Consider the following 19,621-nt stretch of genomic DNA (forward strand, 5'->3'; position numbering starts at 1 on the left):
TGAATTCATAAATATCAATAAAACAAAACTGAATAAACACCAAGGATTATAAAAAGATAAATCGATTTAAAATTAAAATGAATTGGCTTTGTTAGAAAATTAAAACACGTATTGTAACTATTCACAATAGAAACATAATATTTGTATATTATATATTTAAATTAAATATTAAAGTATATTATTTCCCTATGAGGGTTAACTTGCTCTCCTTGATCCTCAGTTATTTACATTAAATAAGGCTGTAAGGAGAGCCGTCACAGTTAAAAGCGTCCCTCCAATCAGAGCAGCCCACGTTTCCACACCAACACGGATGTGCTGCGTGTGGACCAACCAGGCAAATGTGGGACAGAAAGGGAGGAACCGCCGCACAAAGTGTCCACAGACTGTCAGCTGTTCGCCTCCTCCATCATCATGTTACCTGGAGGTGTTTAAAGAGCATTTAAAGCCGTCAGAGTCGCTGTGAAGCTCCGGAACTGCTGTAATATATTCATATTTATATATTTTTAAAGGGTGGAACCTTTGATCTGCGTGCCTCATTTCTACACGGAATACTGTCACACCGGGACCATAAATACACCGACGTAGCTGTTCCTGCGGTGCAGCGGAGAGGAAACGATGCAGGTTTAACGGTTAATGTCGCCGCTTCAATGAGACTAACAGGAGAAAGTAGAGCCGTTAGAGCCGTTATTGTCGCGGGTTCCGGTGTGAATAAAGAGTGAATAAACCGGAGATGGAGTCTTGTCGCCGGGGCGGACTCAGCGGGGTCCTGTGCTCCCTGTCCCTGCTCTGTGTCCTCCTGGACCTCCAGCTGGACGGTAAGACTCACTTTATTAAACAGCTTTATTTTAATTAACTAATACTCACCTTTATGGACGTTTCTGGCGTCTCTGTGGCCGTTAAATGGCCGTTAATGGCCGTTAAATGTCCCGGAATCTTAGCTTACAGTGTCCCGCCCCTCCAAAATAAAAGTCACTTCTTTATTATTAGTACAGTCACAATTATTTTGTCTGTAAACGGTTAATAAAACAGTTTTGCAGTTATATATTTACCTGTGTATTAATTTACATATTAATTTACTAGTCAATTTAATTCCCCCCATTTTTATTTCCATATTTATTTCCCTGAACATATTTATTTCTTATTTTTTTGTGGTAAATCACTGCATAATTATTATTACAGTGACAATTATTTTGTCTGTAAACGGTTAATAAAACAGTTTTACAGTTATATATTTACCTGTTTACTAGTCAATTTTATTCCCCTCATTTTTATTTCCATATTTATTTCCCTAAACATGTTTATTTCTGTTTTTTGTGGTAAGTCACTGCATAATTATTAGTACAGTGACAATTATTTTGTATGTAAAGGGTTAATAAAACAGTTTTACAGTTATAGATTTGCCTTTGTAATATTTTCCATATTAATTTCCCCTTCTATTTAATTTCTCCCCATTTTATTCATATTTTTTATTTTAAATTTACTATGGAATTTTATTATATTTTTAATTTCTTGAGCATTTTTCTCCATATTTATTTCCCAAAACATATTTATTTCTGTTTTTTGTGGTAAGTCACTGCTTAATTATTACTACAGTGACAATTATTTTGGCTGTAAAAGCTTAATACAACAGTTTTACAGTTATATATTTACCTGTGTATTAATTTCCATATTTATTTACTCGTCAATTTAATTCCCCCCAATTTTATTTCCATATTTATTCCCCTTAACATATTTATTTCTGTTTTTTTGTGGTAAGTCACTGCTTAATTATTACTTAAATATGAAAATTATTTTGGCTGTAAAAGGTTAATACAACAGTTTTACAGTTATATATTTGCCTTTGTGTTAATTTCCATATTTATTTAGTAGTCAGTTGAATTCCCCCTGTTTTTATTTATAATTTTAATTTGAAATTTACTATTTTTTTTTAATTTTTATTTATTGAGCATTTTTCTCCATATTTATTTCCCTAAACATATTTATTTCCCTAAACATATTTATTTCTGTACAGAGTAGTTATTACTAAGAACAGTATGTGGAATGATGATTATTACCTGTGTAAACTAAAGCATAATTGTCTACCTGTTGTCACAATTAACACAAATATTATACTAAAAATATATTATATTACCAAAAGACAAAATGGTTTACAACTTTCAAGTTATGATTTACAAAAAATATAAAATATAAAAAATATAAATAGTAAATATTGCACATAAAATACAATAATATTTTGAATATTACATGTTATGGTTATTGTGAGTTATTTGACAAAAAAATGCATTTCAAAATAAATGTAGGAAATAATCAATACGCAATTCAACAAAAAATATATGTGGATTAACAAATTATATATAAATATATAAATGATTGATAAGACTTAATTATAACGTCAATATGAAATTTATTTTGGCTGTAAAATCTAAATATTACATTTTTACAGGGTTTTAAAGAGTTGTAGTCATAACTAAGATCAGTATGTGGCGTTAAAGGCTCAGCTTGTCAACAGGACTCCACTTCAACAACAAACATGATGTTTACTTTATGATTATAAGACTTAAATTCATCTCAGAGTTTAGATAATTTAACATGACGATGTGTTTTCATTTCCTGGTGTCAACGGCTGCTTTACACTCAGTTTATTCTTTTAGTTCTAGCTCTTTGGTTATTTACCTGTACACACCTGTTTTTTCACAAAATTGATGACCTCACTGATTGAATGCCACACTGCTATATTTTTGAACACGCCCCTTTCAACTATTTGACCAATGTCACAGCTTTAAGAGCTGCATATCACCAATGCTGGTCTGGTTGGTTTTCTGAGAATCTACTGCACCTACTGGTACCTTGTTTACCAAGTAGCAATAAAAAATATACTAAAAACCTGGATTAATCTGGTTAATCACATTGGACTGATATTATATTGAACACTACTGTAGATATATTTATATACTAGGGTTGTCATGATACTAAAATGTTCAACTCGATACCGATACTCAGGAAAATATTCAATACTCGATACCATTTTCGATACCACAAGGATAAAAACAAAGACCCCAAAATTTAACAGAAATAATTCTATTAACAAGAAAAATTCAACATGTAAAAATGAACAGAAGCACAGGTTAAATATTTATAATAAAAAACAGTTGTGCAAAAAGAAACTGCAACTGTGATAACAAGCTTCAGATACTCGATACTTTTGAAAATGAGTATAGTATCCGGATACAACGTTTTAGTATCGATACTTTTGACAACCCTAAACAACACATTTAAATAAAAAGAATAACCTAGGCATACTTCAGGAGGCAATAAAATACAATAAAAAATAAAGTGTCTAAAGAAGGAGTATGTATTAAAGGGTAGTATTCCAGTGCAGAATAAATATGAATATATAGTATAAAAATAACAAATAAGGTGCAATGAACAGTGTGCATAAAAAACCCATAAAGTGCATACAGCGACGGTATGTAATGAACCAGACTGTTATCTGTTATTGTACAGAGTGATGGCATGTGGCAGGAGAGATTATTAACCCATAAGAACCCAGACCCAGTTCTCCTTAAAGGATATGTTCTATAAGTGGACCACAGAGAACACATTTCTGATGTTTAAAAAAAAAAAAATACAACCCCTAAATGTCAAAGATCTGTGATGTGACATAAACGTTACAATGGGCGTTTATGGTATTTATGTTTATGATATTTCTTATTTTAAAATAGAAAAAAACTAGACACATTTTCTGCTTACAGAGACACAAATTTGCCTTTTTATTTTGCATCTCCATAAACATTTATCAAAATTGTGACTTTAATTTGTTCAGGAAATCTGGTCAGAACAAGTTAAATGCAACACAGGACAAACTATTAATGGATTAGAATCGTTAAATGGGTTTAAACTAAGCCTAGTAACAAAAAATAAGCTTTTTAAAATGAGCTACTTTTACACATTTCAGTTTCCAGTCACACAGTTTACGTCTCTTAGGGATTTAATGAGTTAAGGTGAAGCATAAAGCTGAATATGGGAGACACTAGAAGATTTAAAGTGCTTGATACACGGGTGTCACCGTGGGTTCTTATGGGTTGAATCTGTCCCTCCGTCTCTTGGTCCTGATATATTTCTAGTGTCGCTTACAGCCGTCTTGTGTTTCAGGGGTCTTGGGGGCGACCCACGTGGAGATCGAGCACCACCTGGAGATGGGACGCAAACTTTTGGCTGCTGGTCAGCTGGCTGAAGCCTTGTCCCACTACCACTCAGCTGTGGGTAAGGTTACACACACACACACACACACACACACACACACACACGTAGAGTTTCTCTGTGGGACGTCCCCAGTGTGTCTCTGCTCTCTCCATACCTCAGCAGAGACAATAACAGTGTGTTGGTGTTTCAGAGGGAGACTCTAAGAACTACCTGACCTACTATAAGAGAGCTGCCGTGTTTCTGGCCATGGGGAAATCCAAATCTGCCTTACCCGACCTGACCAGAGCCATCCAGCTCAAACCCGACTTCCTGGCTGTAAGTCCACCTGATCACAAAGAACCAGCCGTCTTAAAGGGACAGTACACCCCAAACCTTTTAGTCGTATTTAACAATCTAGACTGTGATGTGTATTTCCCCCCAAATAATCACTATTAAAGAATATAATTTTTACATTATATTGTAATCCCCCCTTTTTTTCCCCTAAAAATTCCCTTTCTTAATTTTTTCCAGAATTTGCAGTTTTACCACAACATGCTATAGAAGCTAGTATTTTTTTATGTGTATTTTCTTGCCAAAGAAGTTCACTATTAACGGGCACATTTTTTTATATTGAAAATGTGACTATTATTATAATTTATTTTTATTTTTATTGGCAAATAAGTTCACTGTTAATGGAAAAAAATACATTGAAAATGTGACTGTTATTGTTATTATTATTATTATTATTATTCATTCTTTTCTTTTTTTTTTTCAAAATTCCCTTTTTTATCCCCCTACATCTTTTTTATTGTATTTTTATTTTCAATTAATTTTTATTTTATCCTTTTTTTTATTGCCAAATAAGTTAAAAAAAAATATATTGAAAATGTGACTATTATTATTCATTTCTTCTTTTCTTTTTTCCCCAAAATTTCCTTTTTTTATTTACTTTTTCCAGAATTTGCAGAAATTTACTGGAAATCTACCAACCCTTTAAGACTTAGTATTTCTTTTTTTAATGTGTATTTTCCCGCCAAATACTGTAAGTTCACTATTAAAAGGAGTGATTTTTATATTGTAATTGTGAAAAATGTGCTTCAAAATTCCCAAGCTGAACTTGAACCCTTGGGGAAATTTCCAGAAATGTTCTGTGAATTCACCGTCTGGTTGCAACCCGAGCCCTTATTATTATTATTATTATTATTATTACTGTCTTCCTGTATCATATTCCTTCCTCCTCCTCCTCCTCCTCAGGCCCGGCTGCAGAGAGGAAACATCCTGTTGAAGCAGGGAAACACTCAGGAGGCCAGGGAGGACTTTGAAGCCGTGGTGAGTTCAAGTCCCACAGTCACTGCTTCACCAGAGACAGCCAGAGTGATGCACCGTAGTTAAACCCTTCCTGGTTGTTGTCTTTAGCTGCAGCGCTCCCCGGACCACGAGGAAGCTCAGGACCAGCTGATGAAAGCTCACGAGCTGGAGGAGCTGCAGGAGGAGGCCCACGCTGCCTATCACCAGGGAGACTACAGCAACGCCATCTCCGTGCTGGAGAGAGTCATCGAGGTGAGTCTGCTCCGGATAAAGAGCTCTCCTGGAGTATTTAAACAGAAAAAGCTTGCATGCTTTCTGTTTGTTGTTGTTGTTGTTGTTTAACCCTCTGAAACCCAACAAGCTGTTTCAGGGCCTTTTATTTCTCTGCAATATATTAAATCTATAAATTCTTGCAGCTTTATGGAATCAGCTCAATCATGGCTAGAAGTGGGAACAACTCAAAGAAGTCTATTGTGCAGAATAACACAGTTATAATGACATCAATCAGAAAAAATAGAAAAAACACAAGTTTAATTTCTCAAATAAATGTATACTTTTTTAATTAAAGGGAATTTATATGTCCAACACTTTTCCAAGTGCCCACAAGTTCCATGAATTTTGGAGAAAACAAGTAGTGTCTCCACATGTTATACATATTGAACTATTTACATTTTTCCTGTCCTCTCCTCTCTGATCTGTGTAACAGGATCTAGTTATTACAAATAGTTTATTTTTGGCAACATCTCTAAATGCAGAATAAAGTGATTTTGACAGAAATATCACAATTTTAATCTTCGTTTTGGTCACTTTTTCTAACGGAAACTTTCATAACCTACGATCCATTCAAGGGTTTGGGAAAGTTCAAATTTAGACAATAATGCCTGTTTTTTTTTTTCAAGTTTCTTTCTACGACGAACGGTGTTTCTTTGGCGATTTAATAAAAAAGTTTAAAAAATGTTTCAATCCCACCAGTGGCATTGAGGGTTTATGGGTGAGAGTAAATGTTCTTAATTTCATTGTTGGATTATTTACCATTACATGTCAAATTTTCTCTCTCTCTCTCTCTCTATATATATATATATATATATATATATATATATATATATATATATATATATAAAAGAAAATATCGATCATTACTGTCGTCACTGTTCAGCTGAATTAGGTTGCACCGCTCTGTTTACTCATTGATTGATTGATTTACGTTTATTTTGAATATGAAAGCAAAATAATAATAAAAAGAGTCAGACAAAACATTTAACATGTAGAATACATATTTGAAAAGGAGTGAGAAGAAGTAAAACTTGTAAACTCCCACCTCCTCTCCTTAAATATGACTAGTTAAAATCCTTGTCTAAACATGTCTTGTATTACAAAACATAAATATAATTTACCTATACACCGTAATTATAAATGCATACACACATACATGTATGAGTCCCGGCCCTAATAAAAATAATTCTGTTACATTTTGGGGTCTTTGTTTTTATCCTGGTGGTATCGAAAATGGTATAGAGTATCGAATATTTTCCTGAGTATCGGTATCGAGTTGAAAATTTTAGTACGTGCGTACGTGACAACCCTAGTATATTTATTGGTAATACATTATTTTTTGCTTTGAACATTATCTGAGCTGTTTGATAGCCCACCATGTCTGTAAATGAACTCCATCTAAAAGCTGCCGTCTCTCTCCAGATCTCTCCGTGGGACCCTGAGTCTCGGGAGCTCCGTGCTGAATGTTACATCCGGATGGGAGATCCTCAGAAAGCCATCCTGGACCTGACCCCGACCACGCGGCTCCGCAACGACAACCGCGCCGCCTTCCTGAAGCTCAGCATGCTGCACTACAGCCTCGGGGATCACCACGAGTCCCTCAAGTGAGCTTCATGCTGCAGCAAACACACCACGCTGGTTTAAATACTTTATTGCAAAGCTTCTTACCTTCACTAACATAATCAGCCATTTCCTTTTCTTTGCAATATTGTACCTTGCATTTTTTTTAGGGCCGGGACTTTAACGCGTTAATTAAGATGAATTAATTACACAAAAATTAACGCGTTTAAAAAAAATTGACGCATTTTAATCGCACTTATTTTTGCACCGCGGAACGTTTCTCACTGGATGAGTTTCAGGAGGACCGATTATACTGGAGCACCAACTAGCGTTGATGAGTTGAGACAACAACAAACCACAGTGAACATGAAGGAAGAAGCTGATGAGACCTTTGGTTGGCCCCGTGGATGATGGGACATTTAGTTACTAAAAACCAACGGATGGAAGCGTCCATAAGAGCATGGTTGTGTTGCTAGGCAACAAGGAATTCACATATCACCATAGCAGCACATCCAGCCTCAAGCATCACCTCAATGCTAAACATATAGCAGCTAGCGGCTAGTGTGCTAGCTAGCGTGGATTGTGTTTTACTTCAAAAACCAAAGTATTCTAGTTTACAGAAGGTCTACCTACCTATAGGCTACCTGGATTTATGAAATGTACTATATTTATAAATATGCTATTGCTACACTAAATGGCAAAAATGTCACTGGTCTGTTGGACTTGAACAAAAATAAACAATATTTTTGTTGCTTAAGCTTATGTATTCAGTCATTATTCAATGGTATACTAAAAATCCATGTGAAAAAAATTACTTCTCACTGTTCTCAGGTCAAATATTTATATGCGATTAAAATGTGATTAATTTCGATTAATTAATTACAAAGCCTCTAATTAATTTGATTAATTTTTTTCATCGAGTCCCGGCCCTAGTTTAAATACTTTATTGCAAGGCTTCTTACCTTCACTAACATAATCAGTCATTTCGTTTTCTTTACAGTATTGTACCTTGCATTTTTTCCCTTTTTTCGAGGTATATATTCACAAAGTAAATAACAAACCAGAGGGCAAACAGACGAACATATATACAGGGTAAACTGGTATTTCCCAAATCAGGATCTCAAAAACAACAAATAAACAACAACAAAATTATGTAAAAACTATGTTTATTTATTTATCCGGCATGCAAATGAAGCTGACTTTCCTCCGGAGAGCTTCTGTTTCACGCTGTTGTCTCTTTTCTTTCTTTGCAGTCACATCCGGGAGTGTCTGAAGCTGGACCAGGATGATAAGGAGTGTTTCAGCCACTACAAGCAGGTGAAGAAGCTCAGCAAGCAGCTGGACTCAGCAGAGGAGCTCATCGAGCACGAAAGGTTAGTGAACCATGAAGCTCTCAGGACATCTAACTTTACATTTGACTCTCTGTGGCCTTTGGATTTTACTGTAACATATAAAATGTAAAAGTCCTGCAGCTCTGTGGAATCAGCACAATCCTGGCTAGAAGTGAGAACAACTCAAACATGTCTTTTGTGCAGAATAACACAGTTAGAATGACATAAATCAGAAAAAATAGAAAAAATGCAAGTTGAATTTCTTGAATAAATTATAATAAAAATGTTTTTATGTGAATATGTTAACAAAGATGTTAATTTTGCCCCAAATAATCACTATTAAAGAATAGAATTTTTATATATTATTGTAATCCTCCTTTTTTTCCTTTTTTTTTTATTACAAAATTTCCTTGCTTGATCCCCCCCTTCTATTTTTATTGCCAAATAAATGAACTGTTAGTGGGCTTTTTTAAAATATGACATTATTCAAATTCAAATTATTATTATTATTATTATTATTATTATTATTATTATTATTATTATTAATAATAATATATTTATTTAATTAATTATTATATATATTTATATCTATATTTATCCATTTTTGGCGATCTTTAGAATAAAAGTTAGTTCTAATTATTCAAAATGGTTTATTTTTGGCAACCTTTTAAATGAGACATGTAGAATAAAGTAAATAAAGTGTTTTGGTTACTTTTTTTCTAAGGAAAACTTGGTAAACTATGATCCATTCAAGGACTGTTGGAAAGTTCAAATTCTGACAATAATGTCGGTTTTCACAGTTTCTTTCTACGATAAACTGTGTATTTTTTGGAGATCTTTCTAAAAAAAACATGCTGCATCCCTCTGGCGGGTTCAGAGGGTGAAAATAAGTTTGTCTGAAACAGAAAACGTCAGCTAACTGCTCTATGCGACCTAAAAATCTCACCTTGACTTTACAGACTTGCATCTGTGCAAAATTAGTCACTAAAGACTCACTTTCCTCTTGAAGATGAAGGTTATCAGATGCATGTGTGGCCTCAAAAAGGAAATCAGTACTGGTGCTTTGATACATCAAGGCATCTACTATTATTCTTATTTTACAGTCAGATCTAATTCACAACCTGCTATGATCTCTGTTTCTTTACATAAAATCAGGTTTCATGATGCCATTGATAAATATGAATCCGTAATGAAGACGGAGCCTAACGTCCCGTTCTACACCAACCAGGCCAAAGAGAAGATCTGCTTCTGCCTCGTCAAAGTAAGAGACACTTCCTGTTTATTTGAAGCTCTGTGGGTCGCTTTCTAACACAGGCGGCAACCTCCTGGTCTGAGTAAGGAGGCAAACCAGGAAGTGCCTTAAGCTGCATTCTACTGAAAATTCCAACAGGGGGCAGCAAGTCTGGCTGCAGAAGCATTTTTGTCCATTCATTTCAATGCAAAATGAGAAAACTTCTCACTTGATTTATAACCTCAGAAATGTTTTTTAGGACAACACTATGGTCTCAATCACTAGTAAAAAATCTCCTTCAAGACGATTGAATAATGTCAATAGTATTATAGCATTAACGGGTGTTAGTTTAGGCAAAAAAACAAAAACAAAATGTTTGTTACTGACCTCAGAAAAACTGAGCAGCGACTCCTTGGAGTGTCTGTTAGTCCAACCAAACACTGAACAAGACATTTAATGAACAAAACGTTCAAATAAACTGTCATTAAGTGAAAATACAGTGAAAGGGTCAAAGTTATGAGACCAAACCGCTAAACGTCCTCTTTTATATCTATATATAACTTTATATATAACTTTATTGACACGTTGCCATGGATACGCATTGTTCTGCTTCTCTCCTGATGACGGCTCGCCTTGTTAGTGACCTGTCAATCAAAGGTAGCCCCGCCCCAAATCATACGATTCTTTATCTTCTATTTTCTTCTAAATGGGGCCATTATTAGAACTATTGACATCAAATTGTCTTGAAGAAGATTTTTTACTAGTGATTGAGACCATAGTGTTGTCCTAAAAAACATTTCTGAGGTAATAAACCAAGTGAGAAGTTTTCTCATTTCGTATTGAAATGCATGGACCAAAATGCTTCTGCAGCCACCGTCAGCACCCCCTGCTGGAATTTTGGGTAGAATGCAGCTTAAGGCACTTCCTGGTTTGCCTCCCTGCTCAGACCTGGAGGTTACCGCCTGGCTCAGACCCGAAGGTTACCGCCTGGCTCAGACCAGGAGGTAACCGTCTGGCTCAGACCAGGAGGTAACCGCCTGGCTCAGACCAGGAGGTTACCGCCTGGCTCAGACCAGGAGGTTACCACCTGGCTCAGACCCGAAGGTTACCGCCTGGCTCAGACCAGGAGGTTACCACCTGGCTCAGACCCGAAGGTTACCGCCTGGCTCAGACCAGGAGGTAACCGTCTGGCTCAGACCCGAAGGTTACCGCCTGGCTCAGACCAGGAGGTTACCACCTGGCTCAGACCCGAAGGTTACCGCCTGGCTCAGACCAGGAGGTTACCACCTGGCTCAGACCCGAAGGTTACCGCCTGGCTCAGACCAGGAGGTTACCATCTGGCTCAGACCCGAAGGTTACCGCCTGGCTCAGACCAGGAGGTTACCGCCTGGCTCAGACCCGAAGGTTACCGCCTAATGTCACAGTCACTACGTCCATTATTTCTACAGTCTGTTTCTAACCAGGTGCTGGTCAGTTGTTGCCTGCATGTAATAAAAGTAAAATATGTTCATGGGGAAAACGGTCTTTGTTGGTGATAAATGCTGCAGAAGATAAGACCTCAAACTGCTCCGTGCTGACTCAGTATCTCCATCCTTCCTTTAGCTGAACTTGGCTCAGGAGGCCATCGACGTGTGTTCAGAGGCCCACCAGAGAGACCCCCGCAACGCCAACGTGCTCCGGGACCGAGCCGAGGCTTACATCCTCAACCAGGAGTACGAGAAAGGTAACGGGAACCTCCTGCACCTTTCAGTGACGGGAAGCAGAGCAGCAATAACACACACCATTTGATTTTGGAGGGTTCACACTTGTACAAGATTTTAATTTATAAATTGATGTATTGTGTCAGTTTTAGCAGGTTTAAGATATCAAACGTACTGAAAACCATTAGAAAAAAACACAGATTGAGAAGTTGAATGAATAGATTGAGGTGTTTTATGGTTATTAACCCTTTCAAAATAAAAGCAGGTAAAGCTTTTTTAGTCCAAATAGATAGTGGTGGAATGTAACTAAGTACATTTACTAAAGTACTGTACTTAGGTACATGTTTGAGGTACTTGTACTTGACTTGAGTATTTCCATTTTATGTAACTTTTTACTCCACTACATTTAGCTGACAGCTTTAGTTACTTTTGACATGAAAATCATGATAAATTTAAAGTGATTAATTTGTGTTCCTTCCAGCCGTGGAGGACTATCAGGAGGCGAGAGAGTTCGACAGCGAAGGCGAGCGCCACGATCTGAAGGAAGGTCTGGAGCGAGCGCAGAAGCTGCTCAAAATCTCTAGAAAGAGGGATTACTACAAGATCCTCGGTGTCGGCAGGTAACTGGTCCAAACAGTTCTATCTCCAGACCAGGTTTCCTTTGTTTTAGTCCATATTGATGCTATATATGCTATACATATTGAACTATTTACATTTTTACTGTCCTCTCCTCTCAGCTCTGTGTAAACAGATTCTCAGTGAATATTTGACCGTTCGTCTCAGCAGAATCAATCACAGTGTCTTCACAGTGTCTCTGAGGAGAATTTAATGTTTTTAACAGGATCTAGTTATTACAAACGTTTATTTTTTGGCAACTTTTTAAATGAGACATGTAGACAAAGTGATTTTTAACTGAAATATCACAATTTTAAGCTTTGTTTTGGTTACTTTTTCTCAAAGAAACATTCAAGGACTGTCGGATACGACACTTTTCCAAGTGCCCACAAATTTTTTTAAAAATTGGGTCTCCACATGCTATACATATTGAACTATTTACATTTTCCTGTCCTCTCCTCTCAGCTCTGTGTAAACAGCCTCTCCTGTCCTCTCCTCTCAGCTCTGTGTAAACAGCCTCTCCTGTCCTCTCCTCTCAGCTCTGTGTAAACAGCCTCTCCTGTCCTCTCCTCTCAGCTCTGTGTAAACAGCCTCTCCTGTCCTCTCCTCTCAGCTCTGTGTAAACAGCCTCTCCTGTCCTCTCCTCTCAGCTCTGTGTAAACAGCCTCTCCTGTCCTCTCCTCTCAGCTCTGTGTAAACAGCCTCTCCTGTCCTCTCCTCTCAGCTCTGTGTAAACAGCCTCTCCTGTCCTCTCCTCTCAGCTCTGTGTAAACAGCCTCTCTTGTCCTCTCCTCTCAGCTCTGTGTAAACAGCCTCTCCTGTCCTCTCCTCTCAGCTCTGTGTAAACAGCCTCTCCTGTCCTCTCCTCTCAGCTCTGTGTAAACAGCCTCTCCTGTCCTCTCCTCTCAGCTCTGTGTAAACAGCCTCTCCTGTCCTCTCCTCTCAGCTCTGTGTAAACAGCCTCTCCTGTCCTCTCCTCTCAGCTCTGTGTAAACAGCCTCTCCTGTCCTCTCCTCTCAGCTCTGTGTAAACAGCCTCTCCTGTCCTCTCCTCTCAGCTCTGTGTAAACAGCCTCTCCTGTCCTCTCCTCTCAGCTCTGTGTAAACAGCCTCTCTTGTCCTCTCCTCTCAGCTCTGTGTAAACAGCCTCTCCTGTCCTCTCCTCTCAGCTCTGTGTAAACAGCCTCTCCTGTCCTCTCCTCTCAGCTCTGTGTAAACAGCCTCTCCTGTCCTCTCCTCTCAGCTCTGTGTAAACAGCCTCTCCTGTCCTCTCCTCTCAGCTCTGTGTAAACAGCCTCTCCTGTCCTCTCCTCTCAGCTCTGTGTAAACAGCCTCTCCTGTCCTCTCCTCTCAGCTCTGTGTAAACAGCCTCTCCTGTCCTCTCCTCTCTGCTCTGTGTAAACAGCCTCTCCTGTCCCCTCCTCTCAACTCTGTGTAAACAGATTCTCAGTGAATATTTGTCATGTGACCGTTGGTCTCAGCAGAATCAATCATGTCTTCAGTGTCTCTGAGGAGCAGAATTTAATGTTTCTAACAGGATCTAGTTATTACAAACACTTTGTTTTTGGCGGCGTTTTAAATGAGACTTGTAGAATGAAGAGATTTTAACTGAAATATCACAGTTTTAAGCTTCGTTTTGGTTACTTTTTCTACGGGGAAACTTTCAGAACATATGATCTGTTCAAGGACTGTTCAACTCAAATTCCGATATTAATGCCTGTTTTTACGGTTTCTTTCTGCAATATACAGTGTATTTTTTTGCGATCTTCCTAAAAATAAACATGCTGCATCCCTCTGGTGGGTTCAGAGGGTGAAAATAAGTTTGTCTGAAACAGAAAATGTCACGATCTTTAAGAAGGAATGGATCAATATTGATGCGATATATGCAATTGAACTATTAACATTTTTAGAGCCTGTCCTGTCCTCTCCTCTCAGCTCTGTGTAACCAGATTTCCAGTGAATATTGACTCTCAGGCTCTTTGTTGTTGTCAGGAGTGCGAACAAGCAGGAGATCATCAAGGCGTACAGGAAGCTGGCGCAGCAGTGGCACCCCGACAACTTCCAGTCTGAGACCGAGAAGAAAGAGGCCGAAAAGAAGTTTATCGACATCGCGTCGGCTAAAGAGGTTCTCACCGACCCAGGTCAGGAACTCGCACGGATATCACCATCACTTTATGCATTTAGCACACTCTTACCCACAGTGACTTTCAACAAATGAGCAGGTGTAGTTCAGAGTCTATTTTAACGGTAGAATATGAAACATCTCTGAATTAAATCGTCTGAAAACTATGGACACACGACATTGCGTTTATTTATAATGACATAGAGTAATTAAACATCATAATATATTAACTCGTCCATAAATTGTCTCTGGGCCACGTTAGATAGATTTTCATCGACAGTCATGTTTTTATTTAATTGCTACAAAAACCTGAAAGTAAGTTTTTTTTTTTTTTTGGAGGTTTTATGTGCCAAACTGTTGCTTGACAGACCAATCTAACTTTATATTGAACAATCAGACATGAGAGTGTTTTAGTTCAAATGAGCCTATTTCCCAAAATGACTTACTGTTCCTTTAATCAGAGGTCCAGCATTATTTGACTGAATTCAATTAATGCATTAACCCTCTGAACCCCAACAAGCTGTTTTTGTGCTCTTTTTACATTTTACTCACTGTGTCCTTGTATTTCAATGTAATATATAAAAGTCCAGCAGCTCTGTGGAATCAGCACAACCATGTCTAGAAGTGGGAACAACTCAAAAATGACTTTTATGCAGAATAACACAGTTATAATGACATAAATAATATAAAAGAGAAAAAACACAAGTCAAATTTCTTTGATAAATTATTATTTTTGTATTTACATTTTTACTGCTTCTTCTGTCCTCTCCTCTCAGCTCTGTTACTAAAATGAGTTACAAAATTACTAAAAAAGACACAGAATTACTAAAAAAAGACACAAAATTATTACAAAAAGACACAAAAAAGACACAGAATTACTAAAAAAAGACACAAAATTACTAAAAAAAGACACAAAATTATTACAAAAAGACACAGAATTACTAAAAAAAGACACAAAATTACTAAAAAAAGACACAAAATTATTACAAAAAGACACAAAATTACCAAAAAAAGACAGTTACCAAAAAAGTCACAAAATTACCGAAAAACACACAAAATTACAAAAAAAAACTCACAAAATTACCAAAAACCACACAAAATTACCAAAAAACACACAAAATTACAAAAAAGACACAAAATTACCAAAAAAGACACAAAATTATAACAAAAGGCCCAAAAAAGACACTAAATTACTAAAAAAAGACAAGAAATTACCAAAAACGACACAAAATTATTTTAAAAAGACACACAATTATTACAAAAACACACAAAATTACCAAAAAAAAGACACAAAATTACCAAAAAAAGACAGTTACCAAAAAAGACACAAAATGATTAAAAAAGACACATAATTATTAAAAAAGAGACACATTTATTTAAAAAAGACACAAAATGACCAAAAAAAGACACACAATTGTTAAAAAAGACGCACAATTATTTAAAAAGACACAAAATGACCAAAAAAATACACAAAATTACTAAAAAAAAGACACAAAGTACTAAAATAAAGACAAAAAAGTACTTTAAAAAAAGGCACAAAATTATTTAACAAAAGGCACAAAATGACCAAAAAAGACACCATTATTTAAAAAATGACACAAAATGACCAAAAAAAGACAAAATTACAAAAAAGACACAAAAGTACTAAAAAAAGACACAATTATTACAAAAACACACAAAATTACCAAAAAAAGACACAAAATTTCCAAAAAAAGTAATTAAAGGGACCTTCCACACCCAACACAGTAAAGTGCCATTCATATGAAACTCACATTAAACTTTCATATCATATTTCATAGTTTTCGCCCCCTGCCTTAATATAAACCTGTCCCTCTGTTCTTGCCATGATTCCTGCAGAAATGAGGCAGAAGTTTGACGCCGGCGAGGACCCTCTGGACCCTGAGAACCAGCAGGGGGGCGGGGGGGGCGGGGGCCAGGGCTGGCCCTACCACTTCAACCCCTTTGAGTCCGGAGGAAGCTTCCACTTCAAGTTCCACCACAACTAGAGCGGAGAGCTCAGGAACAGGACGTTTGTTTTGGGAAGAAGAAGAAGAAGAAGAAGAAGAAGAAGAAGAGCGGATTAACGGAGATCCGGAGTCTTCCTCTGAACCGGATCTCCGGTTCGGTTACTTGAACATTTATATTTGAGCGTCAGGAGGAAAAGACTTCCTTCTCCCAGCTGAGACTGAAGCCGTAACCGTGGAAACGAAGTCAACACTTGAGCTTCTCTCTAGGAATAATAATGGAAGAGGTGGTGGGTGACAGTCGGCTCTTATTACTCTCTCATTTCTTTCTTTGTGCCATTCTTTTACCAACAGACTCTTTGTTTTTTTTATTTGTTTTTTTGTTTTTTTTAACGCAGTAGCAGCTTCCCTAGTCGGACTGTGAGTGAGGTGGTTTTCTCTAAAGGAGCGACATGTTTACTGATATTTTTGACCGTGTCAAACTGAGATTTTTATACATCAGAAAGACATGCGGAGGCGTTTTGTTGAGCTTCTGTTAACGGTAAGTAGGTGAGACTTGAGCACTATTAAAGGAAACTTGTGAGTGTTAAAGTTTTTAAATCCTATGGATGTTACATCGTGGCGCTCTGTGGTTGGTTTTGATTTTAACTTGATTTCACCTGCTGTCTAATCGGGATAATGGAAATATTATGTATTATTATGCACCAATCAGCTAAATATCAACAGAAAAAATGATTAGATCAAACTTGTTTTCTTCAAATTCTTGTTCATTTTAATGTCTGGTACAACTAAAGGTTCATTTGTTTGGATAAATATAATAAAAACAACAAAAATAGCTGATAAGAGTTTAATTTAAGAGCTGATAACTAGACATTTAACACTGTTTTCTTCAGAATTATTTTGGTTATACCATGACTGTAGATGTGAAAATGACTTAAAAAGACACAAAGTGACCAAAAATAGACGTAAAAATGACCAAAAAATGACACAAAAAAATCAAAATTGAAACAAATTGACCAAAAATGACCAAAAAATGACACAAAATTATCAAGATTGAAACAAATTGACCAAAAATAGATGTAAAAATTACCAAAAAATGACACAAAATTATCAAGATTGAAACAAATTGACCAAAAATAGATGTTAAAATTACCAAAAATAATGATAATCTTCATAATGATTTGATAATGATTGTGGTTATTATCAATAAAACCATGTTAAATGTCTAGATATCAGCTCTTAAATTAAACTCTTATCACCTATTTTGTTGTTATTATACAGGTGCATGTCAATAAACTAGAATATGATAGAAGATGACATCATAACATGACTTTTGGTCTGGTGTTAATGACGAAGGGAGAACAAAACTGGGAAAAACTGCTGCAGATTTTGGGTTTTTCACTCTATTTTCACTCTCATTGTGCAGAATTTCAAAATAAAATACACAGAGCCTTGTGTGCATTGCCCATAAAAGCCTTATTTTTAAACTTTCCTATGCTGACACTAGCTAGCAGACAGAATAATACAGGTGCATCTCAATAAATTAGAATATGATAGAAAAATGTATTTATGTCAGTAATTCAATTCAACCTAACATTTGTTTGGACAAATATAATGAGGATAAGAACAAAACTAGCTGATAAAAGTTTAATTTCAGAGCTGATATCTAGACATTTAACATGGTTTTATTGGTAATAACTAAAATAATTATCAATAAAACCATGTTGTGTAGCTTTAGTTGTACCAGACATTAAAATGAACAAGAAATTGAAGAAAAAAAAGGTCTAATGATGTTTTTCCATGAGTGTAGATGCAAACATTGCGGCTGTAACTTGGTTAAATTCACACATCAACATGAAGAAGAAAACAAAGAGTTGTAGCGATGATGACGGAGTCAGATTTCCCTTTTCACTCATTTCAAAGTTCCTCTTTGAAAACTTGCACTTTTCCCCTTTTTGTTTGAATAAACACTCCACATCTGGTCCTCTCCTGACGTGTTGCTGCAGCCTTTCAGAGATTCTTCACAAGCCCAGCGTGTCTTTAACCGTCTGAGTCTAACAGGAAACATTTATAACCAGGGGTCGCACACTCTAATTACCTGCTGGAGGCAGAATCAAAAAAGACACAAAATGACAGAAAAAAAATTAAATTACTTTAAAATGACACAAAATGACCAAAAAAGACAGAAAATGGCAGAAAAACCTCAATTACTTAAAAAAGACACAAAATGACTTAAAAAAAGACATAAAATGACACAAAAAACCTCAATTACTTAAAAAAGACACAAAATTACAAAAAAAAAGCCCCAAAATTAAAGAAAAAAAAGAAATTACTTTAAAAAGACACAAAATGACCAAAAAAAGACACAAAATTACTCAAAAATGACACAAAAGGACAAAAAACCCAAAATGACTGAAAAACGCTTAATTACTTTAAAAAGACACACAATTACTAAAAAAAAGACACAAAAATGACTAAAAAAGACACAAAATTACAAAAAAGACACAAAATGACACAAAAAAGACACACAATTACTAAAAAGACACAATAACTCAAAAAAGACACAAAATTACTAAAAAAAAGACACAAAATGACCAAAAAAGACACACAATTACTAAAAAAGACACAAAATGACTAAAAGAAGACACAAAATGACCAAAAAAGACACACAATTACTAAAAAAGACACAAAATTACTAAAAAAAACACACAAAATGACCAAAAAAGACACACAATTACTAAAAAAGACACAAAATGACTAAAAAAAACACACAAAATGACCAAAAAAGACACACAATTACTAAAAAAGACACAAAATTACTAAAAAGAAGACACAAAATGACTAAATAGGACATAAAATTATTAGAAAAAGACCCAAAATTACAAAAAAAGACACAAAATGACATGACATAACATTTCCACTTCTTGCGGTAACAACAACACGGCAGATAATAAACAAGTGCCATTCATATAAAACTCACATTAAACTTTCATATCAAGGTGGGGGCCACAAAATATCATCACGAGGGCCGCAATTGGCCCGCGGGCCGCCAGTTTGAGACCCCTGGTTTAAATGGTTCTTGAGCTCCAGGTGTGCAGCGCTGTGTGTGTGTGTGTGTGTGTGTGTGTGTGTGTGTGTAACGTGTCTGGAGCTGAAGCGTTCAGGTTCAGGTTAATGTGACTAAACGAGGCTCAAACAGAGAACCAACTGATCCTGGAGCAGCACCATGTTCTTCTCTTCTGTTCTCATGAGAACCAGCTGAGGTTCTCTGGAGTTAAAGCCTCTCCTCCTCTGAACCTGCTGGTGGTTTCTGCTCCACTGACTGTGACCAGACGA

The 19,621-nt window shown here is 36.3% G+C and overlaps 1 protein-coding gene across 1 annotated transcript; it reads left to right on the forward strand.

The window, feature by feature from the left end:
• Positions 1-337: 337 nt before the first annotated feature.
• On the forward strand, positions 338-18,275 carry dnajc3b (DnaJ (Hsp40) homolog, subfamily C, member 3b). Its single transcript, XM_059354726.1, has 12 exons — positions 338-815; positions 4,153-4,263; positions 4,394-4,518; positions 5,437-5,511; positions 5,599-5,742; positions 7,186-7,367; positions 8,577-8,696; positions 9,810-9,915; positions 11,488-11,608; positions 12,067-12,205; positions 14,192-14,340; positions 16,179-18,275. Exons 1-12 carry the CDS (start codon positions 731-733, stop codon positions 16,325-16,327), a joined length of 1,506 nt encoding a protein of 501 aa, XP_059210709.1. The 5' UTR covers positions 338-730; the 3' UTR covers positions 16,328-18,275.
• The last annotated feature ends 1,346 nt before the right edge of the window (positions 18,276-19,621 follow it).

Source organism: Centropristis striata, chromosome 17 (assembly GCF_030273125.1).
Source record: "Centropristis striata isolate RG_2023a ecotype Rhode Island chromosome 17, C.striata_1.0, whole genome shotgun sequence".
NCBI classification, from domain to species: domain Eukaryota; kingdom Metazoa; phylum Chordata; class Actinopteri; order Perciformes; family Serranidae; genus Centropristis; species Centropristis striata.

Bases quoted from the DNA above. Each gene is read 5' to 3' on its own strand.
- dnajc3b (XM_059354726.1), top strand. From the start codon at position 731: ATGGAGTCTTGTCGCCGGGGCGGACTCAGCGGGGTCCTGTGCTCCCTG. The intron at 5,743-7,185 runs GTGAGTCTGCTC...GTCTCTCTCCAG, and splicing joins TGCTGGAGAGAGTCATCGAG to ATCTCTCCGTGGGACCCTGA. The intron at 8,697-9,809 runs GTTAGTGAACCA...ACATAAAATCAG, and splicing joins GAGCTCATCGAGCACGAAAG to GTTTCATGATGCCATTGATA.